Source organism: Octopus bimaculoides, chromosome 4 (assembly GCF_046866305.1).
Source record: "Octopus bimaculoides isolate indiv1 chromosome 4, ASM4686630v1, whole genome shotgun sequence".
NCBI classification, from domain to species: domain Eukaryota; kingdom Metazoa; phylum Mollusca; class Cephalopoda; order Octopoda; family Octopodidae; genus Octopus; species Octopus bimaculoides.
Genome location: NC_142931.1, coordinates 121,180,528 through 121,193,110, shown reverse-complemented (window position 1 = coordinate 121,193,110; position 12,583 = coordinate 121,180,528). Strand labels below are relative to the sequence as shown.

The window sequence follows — 12,583 nt, the reverse complement described above, 5'->3', positions numbered from 1 at the left end:
ATAATAATAATGATGATGATGATGATGATAATAATAATAATAATAATAATAATAATAATAATATTAATAATAATAATAATAATAATAATAATAATAATAATAATAATAATGTTCTATTCTTTAATGGAATTGCTCAAAGATATTTGAATGTGTTTTAATAAAAGCATAAAATATTAAAATAGAGACTTCAAAAAAAGAAATACATTTGAATTACTCATGATTTTTCTTCTTTAACATTTTTACTAGACACAGAAAAAAAAACAAAATAATAATAATAATAATAATAAAAGTCATGCAAATTGTAAAATCATATACCAATGAAAAAGCTATAGAACTCAAAATCAAGTTGTAAACTTCTTATGGTAGGTGACAATCTTAAGATGACAAAACAGATTGTTATGTATTTATGAATTACAATGAACTAAATGGAAAGTAAAAGAGAAGTGTACACTTCTTCATGTAAAGCAATTGCAAAGAATCTATGATTTAAAATGAATTGAAATGGTATTTTTAACAAAAAAGATGTTATAATTCTTCATGTATAGTTATTTTCTTTTGCTTTGTAGTTGTTGATGTATCAAAAGTTTCAAAGGAACCACTAAATTCACCAAGCCTACTTGGATCTTCCATTCCACCAAAAGATGTGTCGATTCCATTTATATTTATGAGATACATGGCAATCTCATCAATAAATTTGTGCAAGATGTTTTGCTTGCGTCGAAGATTGTCCATTTGAACTGGTGTTAACACTCCTGAAAATTAAAACACAAAGTTAATTAATTATATCTTTTGTTATATCATTGTATCATAATGCATAATAATTTAATTATATTTTCTACACTTCAGTGTTATTGGATGAGTAGGCTGTGAGAAAAAAAATTTCTTTTATTTTTTTTCCATTTTTAGGTTTCCCTTTTCTTTGATCACTTGGTCTGTTTGATCATCCTCAAAAATATCCAAATTAATCCTTTGGATCTCTATCCTCTGTATCCACGTACTACAGGATAATGAAAGCTGCCTTTTGCTCACTTTTATCATACATCTCTAATAGCTAAAAAGTAAACATGTCTAAAATAATAGAGTGAATAATTTAGTGTTAACATAATTAATGTATATACGCATCAATGCATAGTCATCATCATTATCATCATTTTTTTACATGGCCATCAGAGTGTGAAGCACGCCTCACGACCACAGGTTCGTGAGATGGTTGTGATCTGTAATCAGTTCTGAATAGAAACCGACTGTGCACACTGAATTCATAAAATGGAAGAGAAGAGTAAAAACGCAATGTCAGATAAGTTATATGATGGTCTGCATGCCATGACTGACACCACTTTCCCATTGCTTTGCTGCAATTTCCTTGTTATGTTTGTTTTTCCGTGTTGGCATGGACTGGACTGGACTGGACAAAAATTCCTGAAGCAGTACACTATAGCCAGCCAGATTTCATTCCTGATGCCAACTCTTGTTTCAAGTAAGCTGCTTTATCTCATATCTCTACATGCTGAAGTGCCATAGTACATTCTGCTTATGGGAGGCATAAATGTCATCCAAGTGGTACCAGTGTGAAGACACACAAAGACAAACACATACATGAATGCATGCACACACACACACATATGTACGTATCATCATCATCATCATCATTAATGATCATGTTCTATGCTGGCATGGGTTAAACAATTTGATAAGATCTGAGGAGTCTAAGAACTACATTCTGCACCAGTGTCTGCTTTGGCATGACTTCTGTGGCTGGATGCTCTTCCTAATGCCAACAACTTTACAGCATGTACTGGGTGTTCTTGTTTGTGCTACCAACACCACTGACATAGCCACGCAACCCACAAGACTACAAAATCCAGGTGGCAGTGACAACATTTATGCAAGGAGATAGGAGTATATGTATATGTATGTGTGAATGTGTTCACAAATGTTACTGTCTGTCAATGAATGAGGAAAGAAGACATCAATACATGGAGAATATATGTTATATTTAAACTGAATTCTCTTTAATATGATGAGTCTCAAACCAAAGTGATCATCAAGCGAAAACTGGCCTGATAATCATTGCAGCATGAAACTTGAGAAAGCAAGCAATTCAGTTTAAAGAAACTGTGTGTGTGTGTGTGTGTGTGTGTCTATGCATAGTTTTATACATATTTATATATATATATCTATAATGTATAGCTTTATATCTATCTATATATATATATATATATATATATATATATATATATATATATATATATATATATATATATATATCATCATCATCATCATCATCGTTTAACGTCCGCTTTCCATGCTAGCATGGGTTGGACGATTTGACTGAGGACTGGTGAAACCGGATGGCAACACCAGGCTCCAATCTAATTTGGCAGAGTTTCTACAGCTGGATGCCCTTCCTAACACCAACCACTCAGAGAGTGTAGTGGGTGCTTTTACGTGTCACCCGCATATATATATATATATATATATATATATATATTCTTTTATTTGTTTCAGTCATTTGACTGCAGCCATGCTGGAGCACCACCTTTAGTCGAACAAATTGACTCCAGGACTTATTCTTTGTAAGCCTAGTACTTATTATATCAGGCTCGCTTGCTGAACTGCTAGTTACGGGGATGTAAACACACCAGCATCAGTTGTCAAGTGATGTTAGGGGGACAAACACAGACACACAAACACACACACACACACACACACACACACATATATATATATATATATATATATATATATATATACGATGGGCTTCTTTCAGTTTCCATCTACCAAATCCACTCACAAGGCTTTGGTCAGCCCGAGGCTGTAGTAGAAGACGCTCTCTCAAGGTGCCATGCAGTGGGACTGAAATCAGAACCATGTGGTCGGTAAGCAAGCTACTTACCACACAGCCACTCCTGCGCCCAGCTACCTACTACACAGCCACTCCTATACACACTTTATTATTAAAGCTGTAAGAGCATCACAAAAAAATTACAAAAATTTGCTACTCAGAGTTTCACATTCCTGTTTGTCAGACAGTTTTGATTGAGAATTGCCAACGAACAGGAACCCGAAACTCTGCATATTAGATTTTTGTGATGTTTTTGTGATGTATTCGAGTACTATTGTTTCCCACCTTGTTTCACATGTATGTGCTTACCCTGGCATATATATATATATATATATATATATATATGTATGTATATGTATACACATATGTATACAGTCACACTATATGAAATTTCGGGTTGATGCCGTCTACTACTGCATTGTTAATGAGTTTGGTAAATGGAAACTGTAGGAAGACCACTGTATGTATGCATGTGTGTATGTGGAGGAGTTGGGGGTTCTTTGCTATGACATCACATGTAGGTTGTAAATGAGCACCACTATCATATATGCAGCAACTTTTGCTTCCAATGTTCAATGTTCCGATGTTTGGACATGGGGAAATATTACCTTGCTTGGAAATGTGAGGGTTGGCAAGCAAAATGGTCATTTGGCAGTAGAAAATTTGCTGCAATGAATGCAAAGATGGAAAAGTAGACATTAAAATGATATTGATGATGTTGAGATATATAGACATATATATATATATATATATATATATATATATATATATATATATATATATATATATAAAGATATATACACATATGTATGTATAGATATACATAGACATATATATATATATATATACAGGTTTTTTCACCAACACTATCATAGTTAGCATATCAGCAATTTACAACAAGGATATAAATATTTGTGAAATACTTAGCTGGGTTTATTACCATACAATGTTGACCAAAACAACAAGAATACTCATAGTTGGAATCAAAACCGGAAACATAAAATATATGGAAAATAATATGAACGCACACATGCTCACATTCGCACAAACATACATTCATATATAGATGTGTTTGTGTGTCCGCATGTATGTATGCATGTATATATATATATATACATACATTATATATATATATATATATATATATATATATATATATATATATATATATATATATATATATATATATGTATATATAGTGTGTGTGTGTATACATATATATAGAGAGAAATGGAGAGAGAAAAGGAAAAGAAACAGAGAGGAGGTGCATGCATGTATACATTCATGTTGTCCAATTCTCTATGTGATTATTTATATATTTTTAAAAAGGAAAATGCTGTTTTTATTTCTGTATTTATTTATTTATTTATTTATTTATTTATTTATTTATTTATTTGGTCTCTGGTTAAAGAGACATAAAAGCTGTTCCACGTCATTTGTTGCTGACTGAATACAAGAATGATGTAAATCTATAACAAAACAGACAGTGAATAAAGCTGTGGAAAAGCCATTAGCAGTCCAGACAGACTTTCTGCTTTCCAGCAGCCAGTGTCGCATATAGACTCAATCACAGAGTAGGGAGAAGTATGTTTGTGTGTGTGTACCTATGTAGTATATACAAGAGAAAAACAATAGATAAATGAAGCATAGATGTATATATATATATATATACACATACATAAATACATGTACACATGTGTGTGTGTGTGTGTGTGTGTGTGTATGTACATATCTCTCTTACACCCATCTTCCCCCTCTCTTACATCCACCTTCCCCTTCTCCCTCCTCGTCAACACCCCCTCATAAGCTCATCCCACCACACCCCAACACACTCCTACTCTACCTTCCCACTCCACCCCATCCAATTCCTTACACCCACCACCCACCCCTACCCACATACCCCTACCTCTACCCCACACTCCACCCATGCCTTCCCCACCTCCCAACACCCTCACATCACACCACACCAATACCCTTGCATCACACCACGCACACCACACCAATACCCTCGCATCACACCACGCACACACTACAACTGACCAACTACTTTCTTCCTTTCTCCCTTCCCCCATTTTCACACTACATACGTCAAGATCACCAGCAGTCTACCTCCCACACACAGCCCCTCGTTCCCGATCACCGTTTGTTATCTCCCCCTTTCTTAGCTCTCCTGAAATAAGAATTTCTAACTTCCGGTCAGTCATTGTTATGATCGGCCATTATTATGATTGACCGTTGACTGAACACTATTCAATTTTTTTTCTCCGTGTTTTTCTCCTTGTCTCCGTATTCTTTCTGTTGAAGAGCGTAGCTCGAAACGTCAAAGACTTTCCGTATTCCCGAGCGTCATACTAATATATACTTTTGTTATTTACACCACCTGTCCTCGTCTGTTGTTATTTTTTGTATATTCTCCTATATATACATATACATACATATTGTATTCATGTAAGAAAGGGAGAGAGAGTAGGTGTTATGTGTATTCATATATACATGTATGTGGAGGAGGGCATGCACATGTGCATGCGCGTGTGCGTGCGTGTGTGTGTGTGTTTGTGTACACGTATATTTTTTTGTAGAAAATAAAAATAAATTTCTGAAAGGTAAGAAGATGATTGGGTGGGGGGAATGGGTTAGCGATAGCAAAAACAAATGGTGATGAAGGAGGAGTAGAAAGACAATGGGGAAATGACTAAAGCAGAATAGTAACGAGACAGAGAGGGAGAGGGAGAGAGAGAAAGAGAGAGAGAGAGAGAGAGAGAGAGTAGCAGCAGAGAAGTAAGAGCATAGGATAAAAATACAATGCAGAAATAGGCAATAATGGTTTCAAATTTTGGCACAACGCCAGCAATTTTGAGGGAGGTGCCTAGTTGACTACATCAACCCCAGTGTTCAACTGGTACTTATTTTATCAACCCTGAAAGGATGAAAGGCAAAGTTGACCTTGGTGGAATTTGAACTCAGAACATAAAGACAGACGAAATGCCGCTAAGAATTTTGCCCAGCATGGTAACAATTCTGCCAGCTCACCATTTGACAGAAATATGTAATAATAAGAGAAGAAAAGCAAAAGAGACCGGAGGGGGGGACCACACCCATCCCCGAAATTAATGTATTGTAGGAGTAGCTGTGTGGTAAGAAGCTTGCTCCTTCTGCGGCGAGCTGGGAGAAACGTTAGCACGCTGGGCGAAATGCTTAGCGGTATTTCGTCTGCCGCTACATTCTGAGTTCAAATTCTGCCGAGGTTGACTTAGCCTTTCATCCTTTCTGGGTCGATTAAATAAGTACCAGTTACGCACTGGGGTCGATGTAATCGACTTAATCCCTTTATCTGTCTTTGTTTGTCCCCTCTATGTTTAGCCCCTTGTGGGCAATAAAGAAATAAGAAGCATGCTCCCCAACCACATGGTCCCGGGTTCAGTCCCATTGCATGGCATCTTGGGCAAGTGTCTTCTACTATAGCCTTGGGCTGATGAAAGCCTTGTGAGTGGATTTGGTAGACAGAAACTGAAAGAAGCCCATCATATGTGTGTGTGTGTGTGTGTGTGTGTGTGTGTGTGTGTGTGTATGGATGAATTTGTGTGTCTGTGTTTGTTCCCCCACCATTGCTTGACAACCAATGTTGGTGTGTTTACATCTTCATAACTTAGCAATTCGGCAACAGAGACTGATCGAATAAGTCCCAGGCTTACAAAGAATAAGTCTTGGGATCAATTTGTTCGACTAAAGGTGGTGCTCCAGCATGGCTGCAGTCAAATGACTGCAACAAGTAAAAGAATAAAAGAATATATATATGTATATATATCATTATCATGTCTGCTATCCATGTTGGCATGGGTTGGGCAGTTTGACATGTAGTGGGCTAGCAGGGAGCTGTCCAGACTCCAACTGTCTGTTATGGCCTGGTTTCTATAGCTGGATGCCATTGCTAACACCAACCACTTAACAGAGTGTGCTGGATGTTTTTTTTAACTGTCACCAAGATGGGTGTGTTTAGACAGCACTAGCACGGGTGCTTTTTAAGTGACCCCTGCACCTAAAGGAACAAATGTGTGGAAGACGAGTTCACTTAGCTTGATGTTATTATCAAGTACAGCAAATTGCCACACACCCCAGTTCCTTGTTATTTCTTCAGTGAAACCCAGCATCCAAAAAGCGGCCCAGTGTCCAAATATATATATATATAATTGTTCATAGAAAACCATTGTTGACATAGGAATAAATTACAATAATAATGGATATTAGCATCAAATCTCTCTCTTAAATTTAAAACTTTGGATATATATATATATATATAAAGTAATAAATGACAGAGAAATAGTTTGATGAAATTTTATTTAACAATAAGAAAATTCTAATATCATGGCAAATTGTTTCATAACTTGAAAACCTGTAAATAATTTAAATTATTATATTTAATAACAAATAAATTACTTACATATCTGCATTAACGCAAAATGCAAAAAAACATCCTCAGGTGTTGTGCAGAATATTTTGTAGAATGATACATTAAGGAGCTTTTCTATGAGTACTACTGGATTACTTGAATCCATATAATGTGACTTAAATGTACATGTGTGTGTGTGTGTGTGTGCGTGTGTGTGTGAGTGTGTGTGTGTGTGTGTGTGTGTGTGCGCTTGTGTGTGTGTCGTCATCATTATTTAATATCTATGTCCCATGCTGAGATGAGTTGGACAGTTTGATAGGATCTGATGGGTTGAAGGACAGCAGTGTACTTTAATATCTGCTTCAGCATGTTTTCTATGGCTGGATACTCTTCATAATGTCAATCAGTTTGCAGTATGTGCAGGTTGCTTTTTTAAGCACCAGCATTAGTGCAGTCACCGTGCAGCTTACAAAAGACTCTGAATCCTGAGAGGGATGGCCTTTACGCTGGAGATGAGGAATTAAAGTATGAGACAAGGAAGCACAGCAGAACAGGTTTCTTGCTGTAGAAGAGCTCACATTTTAGTGGAGAGAAAATAAGAGTGATCAGATGGGAATGAAAAGAGATAAAAATAGTGATGATGAGGTGAATGGATGGACCTTTGTGGTATGGGCAAGAAGTGAGTGGGGAAAGAGGAACCAAGAGAGTGGGCAGGTGGAGACTGCAAGAGTGTATGAGAGAATGAGAGCTAGTGAACTGGATGAGTAGAGAAGTTATAGGCAAAAGTTGTAAAGATTAGATAGGTTTGAAGGGAGGATGTTGTGAACGGTGGATAAAAAGTGGGAGATGGCCAATGATACAGGAGTTGGGCGAGGGAGGTAGGGAGAGTAAGAGATGACTGGCAGTGCAGAAAAGAGTTCATTGATAAGTTAAATTAAGAAATTAACAAGAGAGGTAGACAGAACTCTGAGAAATTATGAAACAACATCAAACTAAATATGCTTAGAGTGACCAATGAAGAAAGTGCTGTAAAGTGTTAGTTTGAGAAGTTCTGATATTAAAATCTGAGGTGATAGAGTTAGCAACAGAAATGGGAGAGTAAAACTCAGACAAAATGCTAAACAATATTTAATTTCGTCACTATATTCCAAGTTCAAATTCTGCCAGGGGTCAACTGCACTCTGTCTTTATGAGGTTAATTAAATAAATAATGGAATTGTTTCAATCAATTATATTGTCTTCCTCTATGAACATGTTCATCACTTGAGGAATAAGTGTAATTACAAAACAATTAGAACAAGAAAAATTAATTATGTGAAAGCTGGTGAACTTTATGAGACTTACTAACTTGGAGACAAAGCATAGAAGAGCATGTATCCAGATTACAAAATCTGAAAGAAAAATATATTATTCAAAGGAAAAATTTAGCACCCATAAATTTTCTTTAAGCTTGGAGATAAAGACAACTGGAGAAAGAAATATAGACGAGGAATAAAAAACAAAATGGTAAGAATAATGATAGAGGATTATCATTATTGAAAGTTGAATTTGAAGTAAAACTTTTGCTCGAAGCTATCATTATTTAATGTCAATATTCCATGCTAGCATGGGTTTGGATAGTTTGATGAACCAAGGACTACATCTTGCTCCAATATCTGCTTTGGCATTGTTTCTACAGTTGGAAGCCCTTACTAGTGCCAGCCTCTTTATAGCATGTACTGGGTGCTTTTTTTGTACCACCAGCACTAGTGAGATTACCATGCAGTTTACAAAACTACAAAGCCCAAAGAGGGTAGCTTTATGAGGGATAGAATTATGAGAGAAGAGAGGTCTTCTTGCTGTACAGGACCTTCATAACTACCCATGTTTTAGAAGAAAGAGTGGGTGGGATTGGGGGTGGAGCAGGAAAGAAATAAAAGTAGGGGTAATGAGGTGTCAGTATGGACCTTAAAGATATGAAGTGAGTAGAAGTGAATGGGGCAGAGGGACCAAAAGTGTTTGGAATTCCTATAATAGATAATCAGGATGCTGAAGAAGATAAAATGAATAAAGGAGTGATTAAACTTGTGTAAATACCCTAAACAAGGAGTCGAAAAAAACATCGCAAAGAGATATCAGTTCTTTAGACAGGTTTTATAAAAAACAACTATATTCAGTACAATTTATAGTTTCCTTGTAATACAAAGAGCAAGCTGTTAGCACCATAAGCTATCCTTTCTCTGCAATTAAGGCTTTGCAAGGAAATATTAAGTACTTTTCCCCGAGACCTGGTTCAGATATGTTAGAGAGCAAATGTATCTTATGTTGTGTGATTGAAGCCACCCACTAAGATGGATTTTAAAAAGTTTTCTTTTTTTTCTTTTTGTAAATAATTCATCCTAATATACAAAAAATACTCAGAAAATTTAGATTAATACGTTATTATACTGATCAGTATTTATTTTTTCATTTTTATATATTTTCATTTTTTTCCTTTTTCCTTTGTGGATAATGCAGGTTAAATAGTTAAAATGCAGCAAACGGCAGCCACTGAGATTTCATCTTCTGCAACAGTTGAAAACACCTAAACCCATTAGTTCTCAAACATAACGTATAATTATAAACAGATTTCTTTACAGCATTTACCTCTAACACCAGTTGTATCACCACCACCACCACCACAACCACAGTTGCCACTAAGTAGGCCTGTGCTCTCATAATTAGTGAGATAAACTGCAATTTTGGCAGGTTTTCTCTAATACACTGAGGCGAGCTACAGTAACCATCTAAATTACACATGAAGATTAGACATTATTTCCTGAAATTACAAATGTGGTATTTTTAATCAACCATTGTGAAATCGTAATTATATCCAGTAATAAGGAATTATATTGTTTTACATGGTGGCCAAACTAAAATGGGCTAAATGGATTCCAGGAAGAGACAAGAATTAATTTAGTCTTAAATATTGGCTTTAAATTTAGGTACAAGACCTGAATTTTGAAGGGAGGAGGTTAGTGGTTACTATCAGTTCCCTGCACTCGACTGGTACTTTATTTTATTAACCCTAAAAAGATTAAAAATGAAGTTGACCTTGGTGTGATTTAAACTCAGAATGTAAAGAGTAATCTGAATGCTAAAGGATTAAAGAATTTGATTCCAATTTTAAAATTCAAAATTTGATCCATGTAATGTTATATTTTTAAATGCCAAAGGTGAACAGGGATATAGTCTTTATCTTCTTTCTCACCATTCCCACCAACTTTTATATCATGCAGGTAGCCACGGTTCTTCTATAAACAAGACACCTGTACCTGTCCCTCCATACTTTAGCCTCTTGATACCCAGTACAAAACCACCGCTGTTTCTCGGGGGCTTTTTGCTTACCTCACTTGTGCCAGTGACATGAACAAAAAAAGCAACCAGTACACATTGTAAAGTAGTCAGTGTTAGGAAGGGTATCCAGCTATAGAAACCATGTTAAAGCTGATATTGGAACTCATTGCAATCCTGCAGCTTGTCAGATTCTGTCAATCTGTCCAACCCATGCCAACATGGGAAAATGGACATTAAATGATGATGATGTGATGGTAGTGGTGCTGGCAGACTATCTCAGAGCAGATGTTGATATTTCTAAGCAATAGACTCCTCTAGTTCAACAATGTAGTTTTTCTTTTAAAACTTCTGAGACAGGAAATTAAAGAAACACTTTCAAAAACTGTATTTAAGGAGGTGGAGGGGAGAATAAAGAATCAAAGAATTTTTTAAAAAGCCTAAGACAAAATAAAAAATGAAAGCCAAAATATCTTAATTTCTAATAAATCAGGTGAATGAAGTATGAAATCTTGATTAGGAACTACTTAATAAAGAAAAGCAACTAACAATTCAAAGTGGAGACATTCTAATTTAGTTAAGATAACTCTTTTTTTTTTTATATATATTCATTGACATAACTTTCTTTTTAATTCCTGTTAGTTTGATATTTATTTGTGATTGAATCATGTATCATCAGATTGTACTTCTTTTTTTTTTCCTAGCTTTTTCTATATAGTTAATGTTACATCTTACTAAAGGAAGAATGTATAGTGTTACATCAAGCTAAAAGATGATGAAAGAAACAAAAAGAAAAGCATAGATTTCAACCTAACAAAGCTTCTCTCTCCTTTTCTTTTTACTTTTCTTTCATTTTTCCTTTTATTTCTTTACTGACATTTTCTGATTTCAAGCTGTGCTCTGTAAAGTTCTGTTTGTTAAAACATTCTTTTATATTCATTATTTTTTTATATATATATTTTTCTTTTGTTTTGTTACTACATATGTACATATGTAAAGATATGTGATTGTTATTAGAGAAACACTATTGAAAATTTTACTTGTCTTATCTGTCTATTAGTTGATACTAACCTAGAATTCTGTTCAAAGTATCATTTTTGTCTGCTACTATTACACGAAAAAATGAACCCAGAGCTTTTCTCAATACAAAGTAGGGGTGGGGAAAAAACTGAAAATAAATTCTCATCATCATCACTACCATCATCGTCAGTTTAACATCCACTTTTTCATGCTTGCATGTATCAGATGGATTTTTTCTGAGGTGCATTTTCTATGGCTGGATGCCTTTTCTGTTAAGAAGATCAGATGCCCAAGATATTTTTGGCCTTTGTCAGAATCAAAAATGTACAATTTTAACATGAACTAAATTTTCAATTATTGTAAAAGAAAAACAAAAAGTGGGGGTGTCTGCTTGTAAAAGCTTCTCTTAATATATGAAGTTAACAATAATCCATTGAACTTCATGGAGCATTAGTGTGTCTATGGGTGGCCCTTGTTCTTCCACCAAAGCACATTCAGAAGAATATAAGAATTCTGCAGTGCAAGCTAATGAAGTCAGTGTTAATTACACAGTGGTGGTACTAGACTACACAGTGGATTAACAGAATTGCTAAAGCATCAGATAAAATGCTTTGCCATATATAATTCATGTCCTTTACTTTCCATATTTAAATCCCATTAAGGAATCATGCTCCACCACTAGTTTCTGACCTGAGCTGCAGTGATCCAGCTGCAGTGATCCAGCTGCAGATATCAATGCTTAAGTTCCTTAAATTGAGCTTATTTGCAACATTGAATCTCATTCGAGAAGTATCTTCCCTGATTTCACTCACAGTTAACCAGCTGTGTTTACAGTGTTTGTCTTGATAACCAAGTTTTCTCCATTCTTTGGTCAAGTCCAAGCCAGCAGAGATTCCACTACATCAATATCTATCCCATATTATAAAGCTAAGTATACTTTAAGATGATGGCATTCCTGATCTTGTCTCTCCAATTAATGTACATGACATGTTACAGGTGTTTCCTCACGAATACCTGCA

The 12,583-nt window shown here is 35.3% G+C and overlaps 1 protein-coding gene across 1 annotated transcript in view; it reads right to left on the bottom strand.

Annotated features, from left to right (window-relative positions):
* Positions 1-220: 220 nt before the first annotated feature.
* Positions 221-12,583, bottom strand: part of LOC106876925 (uncharacterized) — a 241,432-nt gene continuing 229,069 nt past the window's right edge. The window contains exon 12 of the mRNA XM_014925678.3: positions 221-752. Within this exon, the coding sequence (XP_014781164.1) occupies positions 526-752 (227 nt within the window). The 3' untranslated portion in view covers positions 221-525. The remainder of the gene's footprint in view (positions 753-12,583) is intronic.